This window comes from Dendrobates tinctorius, unplaced genomic scaffold (assembly GCF_039654945.1).
Source record: "Dendrobates tinctorius isolate UK_male_01 unplaced genomic scaffold, ASM3965494v1 ptg000638l, whole genome shotgun sequence".
NCBI lineage: Eukaryota > Metazoa > Chordata > Amphibia > Anura > Dendrobatidae > Dendrobates > Dendrobates tinctorius.
This window is the reverse complement of record NW_027362290.1, coordinates 102080-123068: the sequence shown is the minus strand read 5'-3', so window position 1 is coordinate 123068 and position 20989 is coordinate 102080. Positions and strand designations below refer to the sequence as shown.

The 20989-nt window shown below is 46.9% G+C and overlaps 1 protein-coding gene across 1 annotated transcript in view; it reads right to left on the bottom strand.

Annotated features, from left to right (window-relative positions):
* The window catches only part of LOC141079250 (ubiquitin carboxyl-terminal hydrolase 34), a 157321-nt gene that overhangs the window by 40073 nt on the left and 96259 nt on the right, over nucleotides 1-20989 (bottom strand). Inside the window, exons 27-34 of the mRNA XM_073565292.1 lie at nucleotides 18504-18629; nucleotides 18267-18389; nucleotides 11587-11670; nucleotides 11266-11352; nucleotides 10858-11058; nucleotides 5520-5602; nucleotides 5220-5260; nucleotides 4542-4666 (exon numbers count right to left, since the gene is read on the bottom strand). Of these exons, the coding sequence (XP_073421393.1) occupies nucleotides 4542-4666; nucleotides 5220-5260; nucleotides 5520-5602; nucleotides 10858-11058; nucleotides 11266-11352; nucleotides 11587-11670; nucleotides 18267-18389; nucleotides 18504-18629 (870 nt within the window). The remainder of the gene's footprint in view (nucleotides 1-4541; nucleotides 4667-5219; nucleotides 5261-5519; nucleotides 5603-10857; nucleotides 11059-11265; nucleotides 11353-11586; nucleotides 11671-18266; nucleotides 18390-18503; nucleotides 18630-20989) is intronic.

The window sequence follows — 20989 nt, the reverse complement described above, 5'->3', positions numbered from 1 at the left end:
ACGCAAATAACATGTCTAAGACTCAGGACATGGTCGATAGTCCCATATCGGCCATTTTCAAAACGCTCAAAATAAAGGAAGATAAAGCTCCTCTTCAGGACGGCTCCGTCCCCTTTAAACGAGCGAATCCTCCCTCCCGAACCTTTCCTAATCACAAAGAGTTCGAGACTACTTTATCCAAACACTAGGAACACCCTGAGAAGCGCTTCTCAGGCCGCAGGTACTTAGACGTCCTATATCCATTCGATGCGGACCTTCTTACAAAATGGACGAAAGCTCCTGAAGTGGAGTTTCCAGTCTATCCCTTCCGGACGGGGCATCCCTTAAAGACACAACTGACAGACAAATAGAATCTCTGGCTAAATCAATTTTTGAAGCATTCGGCGCCTCTCTCTGCCCTATTTTCGCTTCTGCCTGGGTGGCAAAAGTCATTTCAGCTTGGGCAAAAATTCTTCGCAGGAGAGTCCTGTCGTCTGCCCCTCAGAACGAGTTGGCAGACCAAATTAATCATGCGGGTAAATACCTTTTGGCTGCCTCCTTAGATGCGGCCGGGTGTGTAGCAAGAGCTAACAGCAACATAATAGCTATACGCCGTATCCTTTGGTTGAAGTCTTGGAGGGCGGACACCACCTCCAAGAAGTCGCTCACTAACCTGGCATTTCACGGCTCTAGACTCTTTGGCGCTAAACTGGATCAGATAATCTCTGATGCCACTGGGGGTAACAGTACCTCTGTTCCCCAGTCTCGGCCTAGATGATTTTTCAACAGAAAGGCTCCTCGGCCGTTTAGGTCCTTTCATCCCTTCCCTTCAGCAGAAGGATCATCCCAGCAGGACCGGTCCTCTGTCTCCAGAGATCGCAGCAATCCATCGTATAAACCCGCTCCCCGCTGGAAATCAAGAGGCCAACCCTCCAGGTCCTCAGGCTCCCGTTCCATTAGATTTTCCTCAAAGTGACGTGTCACCCCCACATGGAAATTTTTCCAGGGTGGGCGGCAGACTTTACTCTTTCATGGACGCATGGCTGTCTGTTGTCAACGACGCTTGGGTCAGGGAAATCATTTCCGGATACAAAAATCGAATTTTCTTCCCCCCAAACAGGCTTTTCTTCCTGTCGCGATCCCCAAGACAACGGTCCTAGATTCCAGGGTTCCTTCAAGCAGTTTCCTCCCTTCTTTCCGCCGGAGTTATCGTTCCCGTTCCTTCAAACGAACGGTTTTCAGGGTTCTACTGGAATCTTTTCGTAGTTCCCAAAAAAGACGGCTCCCTTCGTCCAATCTTGGACCTCAAGTTGCTCAACCGCCACGTAAGGATCCTCCACTTCAAGATGGAGTCCCTGCGCTCGGTGATAGCCTCAATGGAACCCGGGGAGTTTCTCTGTCCTGTGGACATACAGGATGCCTATCTTCACATCCCTGTGTGTTTGCAACAGCAGAGATATCTCCGCTTTGCGATTCAGGAGAACCACTATCAGTTCACGGACCTCCCCTTCGGCCTAGCTTCCGCTCCCCGGGTATTTACGAAGGTGATGGCAACAGTCATGGCTATTCTTCGCTCCAGGGGGATTCTTAACATCCCTTATTTGGACGACCTCTTGATCAAGGGCTCATCTCGCCAAGACTGTCTTCAGAGTCAGATAACCCTGAATACTCTCAGCCGCCTCGGATGGATAGTCAAAGAGAAGTCTATTCTGCACCCTACTCAGCGTCTGACCTTTCTGGGAATGGAATTCGACACGAACATTGCCCGAGTGTTTCTACCAAGGGACAAATTTTCAGCCCTTTGCAAGGGAATCCGATCCCTAAAACGTTCAAGTCCCATTCCCCTTCATTCCCCTTCGGCCCTGCATGAGGGTCCTAGGGAAGATGATAGCTTCCATGGAAGCAGTGCCTTTCGCACAATTTCACACTCGCCCTCTCCAGCTGTTCCTCCTTTCAGTCTGGGACAAGACCTCAGTTTCTCTGGACCGTCCCATTCTCCTTCCACTCAGAGTAAGGCAATCGCTGACTTGGTGGACATTGCCTGCGTCAGTTCTCCAGGGAAGGTCCTTTCTTCCGCCTCAGTGGCAAGTCATCACCACCGATGCCAGTCTCCTAGGATGGGGGGCGGTTTTCCATCGGAAATCAGCCCAAGGGCGCTGGAACGCCCAGGAGACTCTCCTTCCCATCAACCTTCTCGAAATCAGAGCAATCTTTCTTGCTCTCCTCCGTTGGCAGCCTCTCCTCGTAGGCAAACCAGTCCGCATTCAAACAAACACCACATCCGTGGCGTGCATAAACCACCAGGGCGGTACTCACAGCAGGCAATGTCAGAAGTGGTGAAGATACTGCGTTGGGCAGAGCGTCACGTTCCGGCGATCTCCGCCGTTCACATTCCAGGGGTGGAAAATTGGGCAGCCGACTTCCTAAGTCGCCAGGGTCTAGCATCAGGCGAATGGTCCCTTCACCCCACGGTCTTCAATCAGATATGCCAGCGTTGGGGCACCCCGGACGTCGACCTCATGGCATCTCGGATGAACAACAAAGTTCCTCACTTTGTAGCCAGGTCAAGGGATCCTCTAGCCGTCGGTTGCGACGCCCTGGTAATTCCGTGGTCCCAGTTCCAACTGCCTTACCCGTTTCCTCCCCTTGCCCTGATCCCAAGAGTGGTCAAGAAGATAAAGTCAGAAGGCATCCCAGTAATTCTGGTGGCTCCACACTGGCCACGACGACCTTGGTACGCGGTGTTGGTGAATATGCTCGCGGACGTCCCCTGGAGATTTCCAGATCGTCCAGATCTTCTCTCACAAGGCCCCCTTTACCACCAGAATTCTCCGTCTCTGAGTTTAACGGCATGGCCATTGAGGCCACGATTCTGAGAGAATCAGGTTTTACCAGCCAGGTCATTCAAACCATGATCAGAGCTAGGAAGCCAGCCTCCCCACGCATTTACTATAGGTACTGGAAGGCCTTTATCCGATGGTGAGACGATAACGATGTTTTTCCATTATCATTTTCCATTCCATCCATACTTGGCTTCCTCCAGTCCGGTTTGGATGCGGGCCTGTCCCTCAGTACCCTCAAAGGCCAGGTATCTGCTCTGGCGATTCTCTTCCAGAAGGATCTGGCCTCCTTACCGCAGGTGAAGACTTTTCTCCAAGGAGTCGCCCATGTGGCTCCTCCTCATCATGCTCCGATACATCCGTGGGATCTCAATCTCGTTCTTGGCGCTCTCCAAAAGGCGCCGTTCGAACCTATCCAGGACATTCCTCTGTCCCATCTCTCATGGAAGGTGGCTTTCCTAATTGCCATTACATCCATCAGGAGAGTTTCTGAGTTGGCGACTTTACCCTGTCGTTCCCCGTACCTAATCCTCCACCAGGATAAGGTCGTTCTCAGGCCAGTTCCCTCCTTCATTCCAAAAGTGGTATCCCCGTTCCACATTAACGAGGATATCGTCCTTCCCTTGTTTTGTCCTGCACCTGCTCACTCTCTTGAAAAGTCGCTCCACAAACTGGATGTAGTGAGAGCCTTGCGTATGTACCTTGCCAGAACCGCTTCGTTTCGCCAATCCGACTCCCTGCTTGTCATCTCTGAAGGTTGCCGGAAAGGGCTTCCGGCATAAAAATCCACAATCGCTCGCTGGATTCGTTCTACCATTCTGGAAGCCTACTGACCAAAAAAAACGGCCCCCTCCGGGAGTGAGAGCCCACTCCACCCGGGCTGTAGGGGCTTCTTGGGCTGTGCGACACCAGGCTTCGGCCTTGCAACTTTGCAGAGCCACGACCTGGTCGTCTTTGTACACCTTCGCGAGGTTCTACAGGGTTCATACCCAGGCCTCGTCTGATGCAGCTTTTGGTAGGAAGGTTCTGCAGGCGGCGGTGGCACATCGACCGACCTAAGCCCTTCCTTATCTTGTTCCTTTATTGCTGTTCCCACCCTCGGGACTGCTTTGGAACGTCCCATGGTAATCTGTGTCCCCCAATGAAGCGATAAAGAAAGAGGGATTTTGGGTTCTTACCGTAAAATCTCTTTCTTGGAGCCTTCGTTGGGGGACACAGCACCCTCCCTGTTTAAGTTGTACCGTGTTGGGTCTTCGACTCCCTTGTTGGGTTGGTACATATGTTGAGTTTTTGGTTGCTTCTCCTACTGCTTTCTCACCAACTGAGGCACTTGGTGCCTAACGGTGGGCGTATACTGCCGGGGGAGGAGCTAATTTTCTTGTTTTTGCATAGTGTCAGCCTCCTAGCAGCAGCATACACCCATGGTAATCTGTGAACCCCAATGAAGGCTCCAAGAAAGATTTTATGGTAAGAACCCAAAATCCCTCTTTTTCACGTGTAAGGTTCTTTTTAAGTCTAAGAATGGTGACAAGGCGATAAGAAATTTATAGAATGGAGTTGGGACACCCAAGTTGTACTATCCTGTTAGTGGTTGGTGGGTCTTTCACATTCCTAGTTGTAGACCTCTGGTCTGTGTGTTGATCGATTGTGAAATATAAAAAAAGATGTACTAGAACAAATAAGAAAAAAAAAATCTGTAAACTTTGTTTTCGAACATCTTACCTCAGGAATAAGAAGAGTTAATTTCTTAAGCCAATCTTGTAAATTGTCACTGTCTGCTAGGCTGGACTTCACCACAGAACAGCAATGAGCCCAGCTGACCAGAAGCCACATGGAATAATGTGTGACTGTTGGGAGTAAAATGCATGAATAGGGTTAGACGCACATGACAGCGCCTGGTCTGAAATCACATGTATATAAAGTGGCCCCTGAATGTAATACAGAGACAACTGGCATGTACATCCAGTAAGAAAGCATAAAACGCCTAAATCAGCTAGCACAAAGTGTACAGCATTATAGATGATTTTGTTATGTGGATCACAAAGATTATAAAAGAACCCAGAAACAAAAACGTACATGGCTGCTATCCGGGGAACAGAAATCCTTTCGAATAAGACAGTAATATTAATGACGTATTCAAAGACGGAAATAAAGATGGCCCAGTGTTTCACTTGAATAGAGCTGTGCCTGTATAATCTATGCTAGGGACGTCACACTTGCTTGACCACAGTGACATGACATCTTCATTCTGGTGATCGGTGAGGGTCCGGAAAGTTTTACCCCAAAGATCAAATATTGATGGCACCTCCTAAGATTAGGCCATGAATACTGAAGGCTCAGGAAAAAAACTGCAACTAAATTTATCCAATGACCGTGAACACATCAATATTGACTGCTTACCTTCATGCCTGGAACGATGGTCAGACTGTGCCTTTAGTACCCTGGAAGACAGAGTCATGGTATGTAGTGAAATATACAAATTGTCTTTTCAAAGACGACGACTAGAACTCTAGTGTCACCTACAGGAAGTAGCAATCCTAAAAGTCAATATCGACTCTAATTGCAGCTTAAAAGTCTCCTCACTTTGGCATGTCAGTCTTGATATGTCACTCTACGAAAGGAGAAACTTTGCCCCTTGGATACTCATGAAATATAAACACACACATTACATTTTATCTATCAATTAATCACTGCACTTACCGTTGGGCTAAATTATCATAGGTATAAGCCACAGACATTAATCGCTGAATCAAACACGTTCCTTGAACAAGAACTAGAAAAACCTTCAGGGAGACAAAGGGAAAAGAAACCAAGAGTTTACACAGAAGATTTGTGAAGCTGAACAAATAAACCACAATATACAGAATATCAAATACTATATGTGGGGATTATTTTGCTTAAAACGTAACTGTCATTTTAACTTTTAATATATCAATCGTACACAAAAATAAGCAACTTTGGAATGTATGTTATAAGAGGACTCATTCACTGCCAAAATTCTTAATTCTGAGGTAAAATCTGTATTGGGTGCAGACACTTTCCTATTACTGAGAGGAGATGGCAGCTGGTGCTCATGAGATTCTATGTAGAGGGGAGAAGCTTGGCCTCCAGCTCCTCCCTCCTCTGGACTACATGGAATCTCATCGGCACCAGCTGCCACCTCCTCTCAGTAATAGGAAAGTGTCTGCACTCAATACAGATTTTACCTCTGAATTGAGAATTTTGATGATGACTGACCAATTCTGACAGAGTAAGAAGCAGATTCCTCTGATTATTATTATTATAGCGCCATTTACTCCATATCGCTTTACATGTGAGCAGGGGTATACATAATACATACAAATACAGTAATCTTAAACAGTACAAGTCACGACTGGTACAGGATGAAAGAGGACCCTGCCCGCGAGGGCTCACAATCTACAACGGGATAGGTGAGGATACAGTAGGCGAGGGCAGAGCTGGTCGTGCAGCGGTTTGGTGGATCGGTGGTTACTGCAAGTTGTAGGCTTGTCGGAAGAGGTAGGTCTTCACGTTCTTTTTGAAGGTTTCCATGGTAGGCGAGAGTCTGATATGTTGTGGTAGAGAGTTCCAGAGTAGAGGGGATGCACGGGAGAAATCTTGTATGCGATTGTGGGAAGAGGAGATAAGAGGGGAGTACAGAAGGAGATCGTGAGGATCGGAGGTTTCATGCAGGTAAGTACCGGGAGACTAGGTCACAGATGTACCGAGGACTCAGGTTGTGGATGGCTTTGTATGTCATGGTTAGGGTTTTCAACTGGAGTCTTTGGGTAATGGGGAGCCAGTGCAGGGATTGACAGAGGGGAGAGGCCGGGGAATAGCGGGGGGACAGGTGGATTAGTCGGGTAGCAGAGTTAAGAATAGATTGGAAGGGTGCGAGAGTGTTAGAGGGGAGGCCACAGAGCAGGAGGTTGCAGTAGTCAAGGCGGGAGATGAGGGCATCGACTAGGGTTTTTGCAGATTCTTAGTTGAGGAATGTACAGATCCGTGAAATATTTTTGAGTTGAAGTCGGCAGGAAGCGGAAAGGGCTTGGATATGTGGTTTGAAAGAGAGATCAGTTTCAAGGATAACCCCGAGGCAGCGAGCTTGTGGGACTGGAGAGAGTAGACAGCCGTTTAATGGATAACTCCGTTGGGGGGGGTGTCACGTGAGATGGGCGAAAGATGATTAATTCTGTTTTCTCCATATTAAGTTTTAGAAATCTAGCGAAGAAGGATGAAATAGCAGACAGACATTGAGGGATTCTGTTTAGTAGGGAGGTGATGTAGATCTGTGTGTCATCAGCATGGAGAGGATACTGAAAGCCATGGGATTCTATGAGCTGTCCGAGGCCAAAGGTGTAAACGGAGAGGAGCAGGGGCCCTAGGACTGAACCTTGCGGGACTCCGACGGATAGGGGGCGCGGTGAGGAGGTGGTGTGCGAGTGGGGAGACGCTGAATGTCCGGTCTGCTAGGTATGACGCAATCCAAGATAGGGCCAAGTCTGTGATGCCAAGAGATGAGAGGGTCTGTAGTAATAGGGAATGGTCCACTGTGTCAAAGGCAGAGGACAGGTCCAGGAGGAGGAGGACAGAGTAATGTTGCGTGGCCTTGGCGGCTAGTAGGTCATTGGTGACCTTAGGCTAGTTTCACACTAGCGCTTTTGAGCGCAGCGACGGCCTGCGCACGGCCGCGACTAAGCCCCGCCCCTGCTGCGCCTCCGCCGGTAGCTCCGCCTACCGGCGCATGACGCTGCATGCGTCCTGCGTCCCCTATCTTTATCACTGGGGGCGCAGGCCGTGCCCACTATGCGTTGGCGGCGCATACGCCTTTTTGACGGTGCGCCGAGCGCAACCAAACAGCAGCAGGTTGCGTTTGGCGCAGGTCAGCGCACCGTCAAAAGGACGCATGCGCCGCCAAACGCATACTGCGCACGGCCTGCGCCCCCAGTAATAAAGATAGGGGACGCATGCAGCGTCATGCGCCGGTAGGCGGAGCTACAGGCAGAGGCGCGGCAGGGGGTGGGGCTTAGCGGCGGCCGTGTGCAGGCCGTCGCTGCGCTCAAAAGCGCTAGTGTGAAACTAGCCTTAGTTAGGGCAGGTTCAGTGGAGTGGTATGGCCGGAAGCCGGATTGCAAGTGGTCAAGGAGGGAGCAAGAAGAGAGGTGGGAGGATAGTTCAAGATGGACGTGTTGTTCCAGTAGTTTTGAGGCATAGGGGAGAAGTGATATAGGGCAATAGCTAGATATACAGAGGACTGTCTCTGATGTTATCAATCTTCTCCTTGAAAAATGAGGCAAAGTCTTCAGCTGAGATGAGTGGAGAGGGAGGAGGTGCTGGGGGGCGGAGGAGAGAATTGAAGGTGTTGAATAACTGTTTAGTGTTGTAAGACAGGGAGGATATGAGAGATGAGAAGTAGGTTTGCTTTGCTGCAGCGAGTGTGGCCTTGAAAGTAGTGAGGGACTGTTTGATCTCTCATCTCTGATGAGATATATTACAAAGTTACTTATGTTTGTGTAGGATTGCTTTATGAAATAAAAATTAAAATAGTAACTAAGCAAGAGGTTGCAAATTGAGTGATTAGGATAAGCAAATACTCAAATAAAGAAAACTATATTGATAGTAAACTTTCTACAAAGAGGTTATTGACCATCTGATATCAGTTTACCACTCAAAAGAGGTGAAACGTGAAGGTTTTCCAACCTGGGCTCTCTGCCTATAAGGCACTTTTGCTCAGAATAGGCAACCCGCCGGTCAGGACCAATATTATGATTCAAATATGGTTTCTGGTTCACTGACGTGTGAATTCAGCCCAATAACCACATATCCCCCATCACTTGCTTCTAGTAAAAGTAAAAGGCAGACCTACGCAACTTCTCCAAATCTATAAGCAAATTAAAGGCATCTTTTAAGACCTTGGTCCTTTTTCTGCCCCGCCCATGCACAGCCGGCAGGCTGCCTCGCCCATGTACAGCACAATCATTTTGTCTAAATCTTCTGATTTCAGGGGCACAGAACATTGTTTAAAGTTCTTCATCTGCTGATGGTTGAAAAAATAGCTGTAATAATAACTAATGACTGAGTGCTTGAATTGATGGTTTTACTTCAAATTGGACTTGATTTGGACCTAATTTTCCTTTTTTGAGTTCATTTTTTCCTTTCTTTATTCCGAGAGCCATAACTTTCTTATTTTTCAATCCCCATAGACGTATGAGGGCTTGTTTTTTTGCAGGACGACTTGTACTTTCGAATTATACCAGGACCATGTTGAATGACCAGGTCAGTAAGAGTAAGTAGATACAAAACATATATAGCTTTTTTTTGCAAGAGCATATTTTTGCTTTTGTCAATTTCCCTTGACCGGTAAAGCTTTCATTTTTTAGGATATTGGGTGGTGTTGAGGGCTTATTTTTTGTGTCCTGAGCTGACATTTTCACGGATACCATTTGTGTTATGATTTATTGCCTCTTATTGCATTTTATTGCAATGTTGCTGTGACCAAAAAAAACTCCAATTCTGGTATTTTCATTTTCTTTCCCATTACGTTGTTTACCAATCAGATTAATTTTATATTTTGCTAGATACCAAACGTGTATTTATTGGTTACACTTTTAATGGGGCAAAAGGGGGTTTATATGAACATTTTTTTTCCCCATATTTAAAAAAATAAAAACTCACTTTTTACTGTATTAATAGTCCTCTTAGGAAACTTGCAGCTGTGATCGTTCAATTGCTTGTGCTATATATAGATGTGCATCAGCACTGCTACGTATAGCAGAAATGACGAGCCAGCATTCACAGAACGATTGTAATGACAGGCATGGGGGCCATCAGTAGACCTCTGGCTGTCATGAAAAATCCATCAGCGCCCACTGATCACGTGACAGGGGTGCCGATGGGCGGGAATAACAACTTGCTTCTGGTCGTTGTCTGTTAGATCCCGCTGTCAGTGATTGACGGGGATTTAACTGGTTAACAGGTGTGGGTGGAGCTCCAACCCACCCACGATTATGTTAAAGGCACATGATGGCTGACTAAATTGGTCATGTGTGGGGAAAGATGTGGGCTCGGAATGCGAGCCTGCAAAGGCAACGACACGACCTTGGACGTAAATACAGGTCAAATGTCGTGATGGGGTTAAAATGGTCTTGAGAAATTTTATTACAGATTGATTTTCTGATATAGAACACCAAATCAACTGCTTTGCTTTACCATCAGAAATAAAACTGTCTTCCTATTGTGACCACTAGGTGGCGCTCACTGCATACAGAGTTGTACATATTTCTGCTAATAAAGTCAAATGGAGACAAAACAAATACGAAAAATCCCCCCTAAACTGGAAAACTGTCTTTCTGGGAAAATATCCTGGTAACTGTGCAGGTATTTTCTAGTTACATGGCAAAGGAGATCTGCCAAGGTTGACACTATATGGTTTTCATAATTTAGTGATTTGCACATATCTAAGTAAAGGGATATAATCACGTGTTCTTTTGTGTAATTTGGACAGGATGATTAAGGCTAGTTTCACATTAGCGCTTCTGAGCGCAGCGACGGCCTGCGCACGGCCACCGCTAAGCCCCGCCCCCGCCGGTAGCTCCGCCTACCGGCGCATGACGCTGCATGCATCCTGCGTCCCCTATCTTTATCACTGGGGGCGCAGGCTGTGCGCAGTATGCGTTTGGCGGCACATGCGTCCTTTTCACGGTGCGCCGACCTGCGCCAAACGCAACCTGCTGCAGTTTGGTTGCGCTCGGCGCACCGTCAAAAAGGCGCATGCACCGCCAAACGCATACTGCGCACGGCCTGCGCCCCAGTGATAAAGATAAGGGACGCAAGACGCATGCAGTGTCATGCGCCGGTAGGCGGAGCTACCGGCGGAGGCGCGGCAGGGGGCAGGGCTTAGCGGCGGCCGTGCGCAGGCCGTCTCTGCGCTCAAAAGCGCTAATGTGAAACTAGCCTAAGCCGACCGGTTATGTTCAATTTAAGTGAAGTAATGAATTATACTGTACATAAAAGGACATCGTGCATGATCAAAATGTACCTCTGTTAACCGTGGTATATGAAGGCCCTTTGAGTGATCTGCCGTTGATTTCCTCGATTTGCTAGGCCACGCTCTTTTCCTGTGACTCTCTGCAATCCCAGACCAAGCAAATACATCATGATATGCCAGATCCAGATCTGTGGGGTCTACAGCAAACTGACATATCAGCTTCAGCAAACACGCTAAACAGTCCAGCTGCCACTGCAGAAACAGACGGAAAAATGGTAAGGGAAACCATTCAGTCATAGGCATCTGTCAGGAAATACTTTCACTACATATACATCTGCCGGAAGACTCAAACGCAATCTAAATAATCCTCACAGATTTATATAAATTGGGCAGTTCACGTTACCTTTGAGTTCACGACTAAAAACACAAATCTGGGGAGAAAAAAAGTATCAAACTCACCACTGTCCAAGATTCGTGTTCCTTTGGCTCCAAAATCCCAGAGTTAAAAATTTCAATCAGCTGTTGCAGACCCCCTGCAGCTACAAACTAAGAATAATGGAGAGAGTCAAATACTTATTGGGTTAAAGCCTACACACATTTCACTATATATATATATATATATATATATATATATATATATATATATATATATATATATATATATATATATATATATATATATATATATATATATATTTATTAGCTTATGAAAACTGGAGTCAAGTTGGAAAAAATGAAACACGATAACTGCAATGGCAGGATTACAACAAGGCGTTATACCTTGCAACTCCAAGTATTTTTACTGTTTTCAATCTGATCTTCACTGGAGTCATCGGAGTCCGGATATAAATCACTATAACTGCCCTGTAATAGAGAAGTCATGTATAGTCCATGATTATGTGAAGAAACTCAGAAAGTTCATCTGAAAATGTTCTAAACAGCACAGTAGGCAGGTGAAAGCATAAAGTCAAACTGGATCAATAGGCTCATGGCTAATCTCTCTATCAAGCAGATCACTTCTTAGATATTTAGGTTAATGGTGCCCTCAAGTGACTTCAGTATAAGTTGTCCTGTGTGTGTACATGTGGAATAACACTGTCTGTCATTATGTGACTTATGACATTCTGACCTGTTTTACCCTCTGCAGGCTCTATCTGTAATATACAATGCACTGGGAGCTGGTGGAGGAGAGAAACTGCAGTGATTTCTCCCATAGACTTCACAGAAAAGACATGAGTGATTCCTTCTGAATGTGTCGCATGGATTTATGTCTTTTTACATCAATTAAGGAATTTCCTTTTAAAACCGTGTGGGGTCATCACAACACAGACCTAGACCCCAATCAGAGGACCATAAAACATCCAGACTCCTTATCTATGAACTGGTCCAATGTTTATATTTATGTTTCTCCCTCTCCCATATTGATAGTTCTGCTTCACGTCACTTGTCTTATCTATTGCATTTTTTTCTAGGCTGTATTGTGCATAAATATGTTACTTCAGATTTTGTATTAAGGCCCCGTCACACTAAGCGACTCACCAGCGATCCCGAAACCGATATGAAGGTGTCAGGATCGCTGGTAAGTCGCTATGTGATCGCTGGTGAGCTGTCACACAGACAGCTTCACCAGCGATCAGCACAGCGATGCCGAGCGCCCGGCATCGCTGGCTATCGCTGTAGAAAATGGTATCAAAACAAAAAATATAGTTATTCTCACCTTCCGACGTCCCGTTTAGCCATCCCGCCTCTCTCCACGCTCCGGTCCCATTAATCCTTTGCACGAATGACCGCGAGATGTCACGGTCTCGCGGGATAACAAAGTCTCACAGTCATTCATGCAAAGGATCACTGGGACATTATTTTTTATTTTTTTTTATTATTTTTTTTTTTTTACACCTGATCGCTGGTCTCCCGCTGTCACACACAGCGATGCGTGCTGGCCAGCGGGAGACCAGCGACCAAAGAAATGTCCAGAGGTTTCTTCCAGCGATCAGCGATACCGGCAGGGGGCCGCTCGCTGATCACTGTCACACACAGCGATCTCGCTGTTACGCTGTTGGAGCCACCAGTGCAGGAACCTCCTGGTTTTCGCTGATAACCGGAACTCTCTCTTGAGGGAGAACAGATTCCTGTCCCAGGACTTGAGGATGGGGTCTGAGGTGAATCTGGGCAAATGGTACCGCCTCCATTGCCGCTGCCATCCTGCCCAGTCCGCTCATGGCATACCGGAGAGATCGGGGGAAACCGCGGAGGAGAGTGTGAACTCCCAAACGGAGGGCCAGTGCCTTGTCCCTGGGGAGGATCACCAGACCCCTGGAGATGTCAAATAGCATCCCCAGGAAGGTCAGAGACTGACTTGGGGTAGTCGAGGACTTCTGTAAATTGACTAACCATCCCAGGCGACTCAGAGTGTCGATCGTGATTGAGACTTTGACCTTGCAGTCCTTGAAGGTGGGGGCCTTGATGAGGAGGTCGTCCAGGTATGGAACGACTACTATGCCTCTGGAGTGCAGAACGTCCATGGTAGCTGCCATGTCCTTTGTAAATGTTCTGGGAGCCGTGGCGAGACCAAACAGGAGGGCCTCAAACTGGTAATGGTCTTGGTTGATTGCGAGTTTGAGAAATCTCTGATGGGCGAAGCAATCGGTATATGCAGGTATGCGTCCTGTATGTCTATGGAGGCGTGATATTCTCCTTCCTCCATGGACGCAACGATTGACCGGAGGGATTCCATGCGAAGGTGACGAACTCGAACATACTTATTCAGTTGCTTGAGGTCTAGTATGGGTCGGACGCTGCCTCCCTTTTTGGGCACCACGAACAGGTTGGAGTAGAACCCTCGTAAGCGCTCGTCTGCTGGAACCGGTATTATGACTCCTGCTTGCAGGAGGGATGAAACCGCTTGATGGAAGGCTCGAGCTTTGAGTGGAGGTTTTGGAGGAACAGAGAAAAAACCTGTGCGGTGGGCTGGTAGTAAACTCGATTTTGTATCCTGAAGACACTATATCCTTGACCCACCTGTCTTCTGTAATAGGCAGCCAGACCTGCTGAAAGAGTAGCAGTCGTCCGCCTACAAGTGGGGTGTTTTCCGGAGGGGATGAGTAATGATGAATGAAAAGTCTGAGCTTTCCCTCCCTTGGATTTTGCCTGGCTTTCCTTTGACTGCCAGTTTCTGTCCGGCCTCTGTGCCGCCAGTGTGTTGTCCCTGAGAGGGGAACTGTTATGACTAGCCTGAAGAATTCCGAAAGGAACGGAAACGAGATTGATTACGTCTTTTAAACGTGCGTTTTGGTTTCAGCTGAGGGAGGGAAGTACTTTTACCCCCGGTAGCATTGGATATCATTGTATCCAGCTTTCCACCGAAAGGACGGCCCCTGAAGTACGGGAGATTTGTTAGGGACTTTAAGGCCGCATCCGCCTTCCATTGTCTTAGCCAGAGAATATGCCGGATTGTGATGGCATTTGATGCTATTTCCGCTACCCCTCTTGCAGAATCCAACGCTGCATGGACCATGTAATCTGTCACTACTGCAATTTGCACCGCCTGGTCCGCCAGCTGAGGATTTGAAGCTTGGAGGCCCTGTTGTAATAGATCAACCCAGGCCATAATGGCCTTGGCTGCCCAAACTGAAGCAAATGCAGGAGCTAAAGAGGCACCTGCCGCCTCGAAGATTGAACGAGCCATGCGTTCTACCTGTCTGCTGCGTCCTTGAGGGTTGAGCTGTCAGGCAGCGAGAGAAGCGTTTGTGCTGTCAGCCTAGAGACTGGAGGATCCACTTTAGGCGGATCTGTCCAATCCTTATTGTCCTTCTGTGGGAAGGGGTACTTTGCTTTCAAGTATTTGCGATTGGCGTTTTCTCAGGCTGCGAAAAATGCTTAGAAAGCATTTTTTTTTTTTTTTTTTTTTGAAATTCCGGGTGATCAAGAAAGACCTCAGATGGTTTCTGAACACTTTCAAAGGAAATCTTGTGTTCTGGTACTTCAGGGGTTGGATCAGAAAAGTCTAGCACCCGAAGGATGGAAGAGATTATATCCTCAACTAGCGCAGCATTGTTAGGGGGACAAGGGAGCAGAGCGTTCCTTGTTTCGTTATCTGAGTTGGAGTCACATATGCCCTCTGAGTCTTGTGTGGTCTGGGATCGTTGTGGAGATCCACATTGTCTCTCTGTATCAGGGGACGGTCTCGGTGACCTGTAGCCACTGTCTCTCCCTGGAGGGGGACGACCTAGTGCTATGTGAGGACGCAGATGAACGCGACCTGTGGGTCCGCTTACGTCTCGAACTGTCGTAAGCGGCCTGTTCCTGATACCAGACGTCCCTTTGCTGGGTAACGTTCATAGTCGAGACATGACCCTGCAGAGCCTGCAGTAGTGAAGAGGTCAGGTTATCTATAGACTGTTATAGACTGCGACATCTGAGTCGCCCATTCTGGCGCAGTAGCGGCCGCAGAAGCGTTGCTGTTCTTTGGGTACAGTCCCAGCAGTGCGGGTACGTGCTGCCGCTGGGGAGAGTGGCCTTGCAGGCTGTGCAGACTGCGCAAAAGCAGTCTTGCCTGGTCCTTTTTTGAGCCCGACATAGTAACTATTCGCAGAGGCCCTACAGGTGTATCTACGCAGAGGAAAGGAGGGGTAGGGGAGCGTTATAGGTTACAGGAACTCACAGCTGAGTACAAAGGACCCAGCTGTGATCTTACCCCACCGGTGCTCCCCCTAGGTCCAGCGCTGGTAAATCCTCTTGTGCCCCCCCAGAGACTGCTGTGCTGCCTTCAGTTTCTTCAGGTGCAGCAAGATGGCCACCGGATTCTGAGGTGGAGGGGGAAAGGGGCAGAGAGCTGAAAAGGGCGCGCGGAGCTATGTAAAAGGGCGCCCTTCATGTCTCGATCCGCCCCTTCTATGACACTGTAGTGTCATTTTTCGTCATCCGGGGGCGGGCCGGGGGCGGGAATAAGGCGGCGACTTTGGCTAGGCCGAAGCCGCGGCCTAAATTTGATAGCTCATGCCCAGAAGGGCTCCAGGACGGCGCGGTTGTCCGGGGGAAGGTCGGATTCCAACCAGACCCCCCCCGGATTGAACGGTAGGCTAGCGGTGGGGACATGAGCGCCACCTGGGCCCTGTGGGGGGTCCCTTTGAGGCGCTATGCAGCTGGTGCTGCCGCAGAGACAGGGGTGCCGGGAGCCCTGTCTCTGACAAGTGCCATGCCTGCCTGCACCTCCCCCGGTCCAAACAGGAGCCCGCAGCTGGGCTGGGGTCCCTGGACATGTAAGTGGCCGAATGGTGCCTGGTACAGGCCCTACCTGCGGTGTCTCGACCTAATGCCCCCAGAGGGGGATTAGGGAGGGTGCTGCTGTCACCGTCATGGGGCTTCGTCCTACCCTCGACCTCAACCCAGAGCCCAAGGAAACTGGGGAAGGAGGGGGGGTTCTCGACTTCGAACCAGTACCCGAGGGACTGGGGAAGGAGCGACATGGGGAAGAGCCATCTCGACCTCAACCGGGTACCCCTTAATAGGGGACCGAGGAGGGAGCCATGCCGGGGGTCTCACTGGAGACCCGCTTTTCTTCATCTGTAATCCGTTGAAAAAAATTAAGGAAAAAAACGGAAGAGAGAAAAAAATCTTAGGTGTGCCTCCTTGCGACACTAAGCAAAAACTGGAGAAGGCTGACGCCGTCCAGGGGTGTATACTGCAGAGGAGGAGCCAAAGTTAATCTTTTTCAGATTATGCATAGTGTCGCCTCCTAGTGGACAGCAGCATAACACCCACGGTTCTGTGTCCCCCAATAAGGCGACAGAGTAAACACATTTCCAACTATATTCTATGAGACTGTGGATGCTCTGGAAAAAAAACGCGCAAAAATGGGAAGGAGTCCGGTTTTTAGTCAGGAATTTTCTGCATACGTGGGCACATAGCCTTATCCTCCAGCAGATAATTGGAGACCATAACGAGGAACCAATTTCTGCAAACTGGATATCTACCTGACACCACTTATACTTTACTACTTATATACTTGCAAGATCTTCAGCTGGAGCGAGAGGTCTGCTGCATCAGTCACATAGAATAATCACTTATTGACATTTTCAGTGTACTACTGTTTTTAGAAACCATTTATCTCCCACTAACCAAACTTTCTCATCTCCAATCCATCCTGAATGCAGCAGCTAGGCTCATATTTCTGTCCCGCTGCTTCACTGATGCCTACCACACTTATGCCAGTCATTGCACTGGCTGCCCATTTGCTACAGAGTACAATATAAACTTCTGTCTCTACATGTGCCCTCCCGTTCAGCAACTGACCCAAGACTAACATCCTCCATAATCAGAACCTCGCACCTCTGTCTCCAAGACTTCTCAGTTTTCTGGAACACACTACCATTAGACAATCTGACCGATATCTAGCCCCCACGTTCTTAAGCATGCTTTAAAAACACATCACTTCTATTCATCTGTCTACACATCCTTCATGCACACGATAACTGAACTTAAACATACTGGCTGATGATTGGATCATGCAGCTTTATATGAAAACCTTTATAATGGCTGGACCTGAAATAAGCACTTTTTGCTTATTGTGTCCCCCCCATTTCCTTGTAGACTGTAAGCTTGTGAGCAGAGCACTCACTTCTCCTGTAATTGTTCAACCGTCTTACCTTGTATTGTATTGTCAGTATATGTCACTGCTCAATCACAGTGCTGCAGAATATGTTGGTGCTATATAAATAACATTTACTTTGTAAATTTAGTATCTTCGTTACAGTAATTCATTTGCGCTCATCTACATACGTGTTTTAATATTGTTGGAACATTATTTCTTCATAAAAAGGGAGAGAAGCCAGCGCTGCCTATGGTCAGAATGCAATACATAAAGTGCATATGCACATATTGATTTCTAACTGTACTTTAAAATGACACATTTAGCAAACAATTGATCAATTCTTTGAGCCACCCCGCCATGCCAAGGCTTTCTCATATGGGGCAGTCCTACGCTACGTTTTTTATATTCGCTGTGCCATTACAGCTTCTCCCCATTTTTTTATTATTTCTACATGTCTTATTTCTTCCATTCATCCTACTCTGTCTAGTAGCTGTATAGCGTGATAATATCAATCTTTTATCTAGCAGCTATTTTATGTATGGGTTTTCACACAGAACCTGCTCATCCATCAGCAGCTTTCAGCAATTCCTCTCCTTTTTCAGACACTTGTGTTTTTAATCTAATGTGTCATGTTTTTAGTGCTTGCATTCACAGACCCCAAGAAAGTGACTGCATTACTTCTATCACCTCACAATACCTTATTTATGACTGTTCTCTGGCATCGTTTAGCTTTAACCATAGAAATAATGAATAGATAAACATGATCTGATTTTACATTTCTATGAATATTCTGTATATTCATTAAAAAGATTTTGTGAACCAGATAAGTGAATAATGTACAAGAATAATTGTATCCACTTCAGGCCATTACCGTGGATTCTCTTCTTATCCTCCTGTTTGGCTTTCCCAGAGCTTCAATAATTTCTAGTGCATACAGAAGCTTGTGTGCGCTTTTTATCCGAAGCAAGTCTTTCCAACAAGGTCCGTCATTTCCCTTAAGATTTAAGACAATTGTTATAAAAATAAATGAACCATAGCAGATGCACGGATATAGTCGTACGTGAGTGCAATGCATAGGGAAGTGTCCCCAGCATTGGGGTCCCCTCACCTGCTCCTCAGACACATTCTGGAACGCCTGCAGCATGTTCGGACAGGTGGGAAGTAACATCAGAAGCTCCCAGACCCGTCTGGATAGGTTTTCTGCGTGGAGATGCAGTTCTTCACACCTTGCACTCTACAATGAAGTGTATAAAAATAATAGACACAAAAATGCTTTTCGGTTTAACTTTCAGACTGAGTATATGAAATCTTTGTAGAAACAGCTATCATAAGAGCAAGTGACTGATTTAAAGGGGGGTTATCCTCCATCATTTCCCATCAACAGGAAAAATTATGACTTATCAGTTGTGAACCCACAGCCGACACCTGCACTGATGACGCACACGGCGGTCCTTGTCCCGTATGCAATTAGAGAGCGTGTGCAAGCGTGACCGCCATGCCATTCACTTCTATAGTCCTATGGGAGCAGTAGTGCACTTGCGAGAAAAATGCTCCAATAAATTTTGAATGCAGGGGTTTGCTACACTTCTGCAAATATCCCTCCATTCAGAGGGAAACCCAGGAAGGACATTCTTTACACAATATGTGGAGATAATATAATCTGTTTTGCGACACATCTCCTTCCAGAATCTTTCCAAATGAAATAATCAGAGGCTTAGTGGTCAGGCACAGCAGATTCTGATACCATACTATGAATCCAACCAGGAAATCACATTAGTATATTAACCTCTTCACCCCCAAGGGTGGTTTGCACATTCATGACCTGGCCAATTTTTACAATTCTGACCACTGACCCTTAAGGAGGTAATAACTCAAACATTTCCATGGATCCCGGTGATTCTGACATTGTTTTCTCGTGACATATTGTACTTCATGTTAGTGGTAAAATTACATTCAAACAACTTGCGTTTATTTGTGAAAAAAAAAAATGGAAATTTGGAGAAAATTTCGCAATTTTCCAACTTTGAATTTTTATGCCCTTAAATCACAGAGATACGGCACACAAAAAAACTTAAGTAACATTTCCCATATGTTTACTTTACATCAGCACAATTTTGGAACCAAAATTTTTTTTGTTAGGAAGTTATAAGGGTTAAAAGTTGACCAGCGATTTCTCATTTTTGCAACACCATTTTATTTTTACGGACATCATCACATTTGAAGTCACTTTCAGGGGTCTATATGACAGAAAATATCCAAAAGTGACACCATTCTAAAAACTGCACCCCTTAAGGTGCTCTAAACCACATTCAAGAAGTTTATTAACCCTTCAGGTGCGTCACAGGAATTTATTGAATATTTAAGAAAAAAATGAACATTTAACTTTTTTTCACAAAAAAAAAAAACTTCAGGTTCAATTTTTTTTTTTTTTTTTTACCAAGGGTAACAGGAGAAATTGGACTGCAAAAGTTATTGTGCAATTTGTCCTGAGTACGCTGATACCCCATATGTGGGAGAAAACTACTGTATGGGCACACGCCAGGGCTCGGAAGGGAAGTAGTGACGTTTTGGAATGCAGACTTTGATGGAATTGTCTGCGGGGGTCATGTTGCTTTTGGAGAGCCCCTGATGTACCTAAACAGTGGAAACCCCCCACAAGTGACGCCATTTTGGAAACTAGACCCCCTAAGGAACTTATCTAGATGTGTGGTGAGCACTTTGAACCCCCCAGTGCTTCACAGAAGTTTATAACGCCCGGGCGTGAAAATAAAAAAATCATTTTTTTCCACAAAAAAGGAGATTTTTGTGTACTCACCGTAAAATCTCTTAGCCTTTAATTGGGGGACACAGAACCATGGGTGTTATGCTGCTGTCCACTAGGAGGCGACACTATGCATAATCTGAAAAAGATTAACTTTGGCCCCTCCTCTGCAGTATACACCCCTGGACGGTGTCAGTCTTCTCCAGTTTTGTGCAAAAGCATTAGGAGGAATATACCAGAAACATAACCATGCCTGTAAGAAGGCTACTATAAACGAGCACAAAAAACAATATGAGAACCCAACCGTAACAACGGCCCGCAAGGGCAACAGGGTGGGAGCTGTGTCCCCCAATTAAAGGCTAAGAGAAAGATTTTACGGTGAGTACACAAAAATCTCCTTTACTCTGTCGCCTCATTGGGGGACACAGAACTGTGGGACATCCCAAAGCAGTCCCTGGGTGGGAAGCAGTGGACGAATATTGTGCTGACATTCCCCTAGATTTGGGGTACTGCCGCCTGCAGGACCCGTCTACCCAGGCTCGCATCCGCTGAGGATTGGGTATGCACTCTGTAGTGTTTTGTAAATGTGTGGAGGCTAGTCCAAGTGGCTGCCTTACACACTTGTGCCGAGGCTTGATGCCAAATGGCCCAAGAGGCCCCTACCGCCCGCGTAGTGTGCGCCGTGATACCGGCCGGAAGAGGAGAATTGTTAAGGCGGTATGCCTCTTGAATGGTGGACTTGATCCACCTAGCAAGGGTGGCTTTGGAAGCCGGTAGGCCCTTACGAACGCCTTCTGGAAGAAGGAAAAGTGAATCAGACTTCCGGAAGGGAG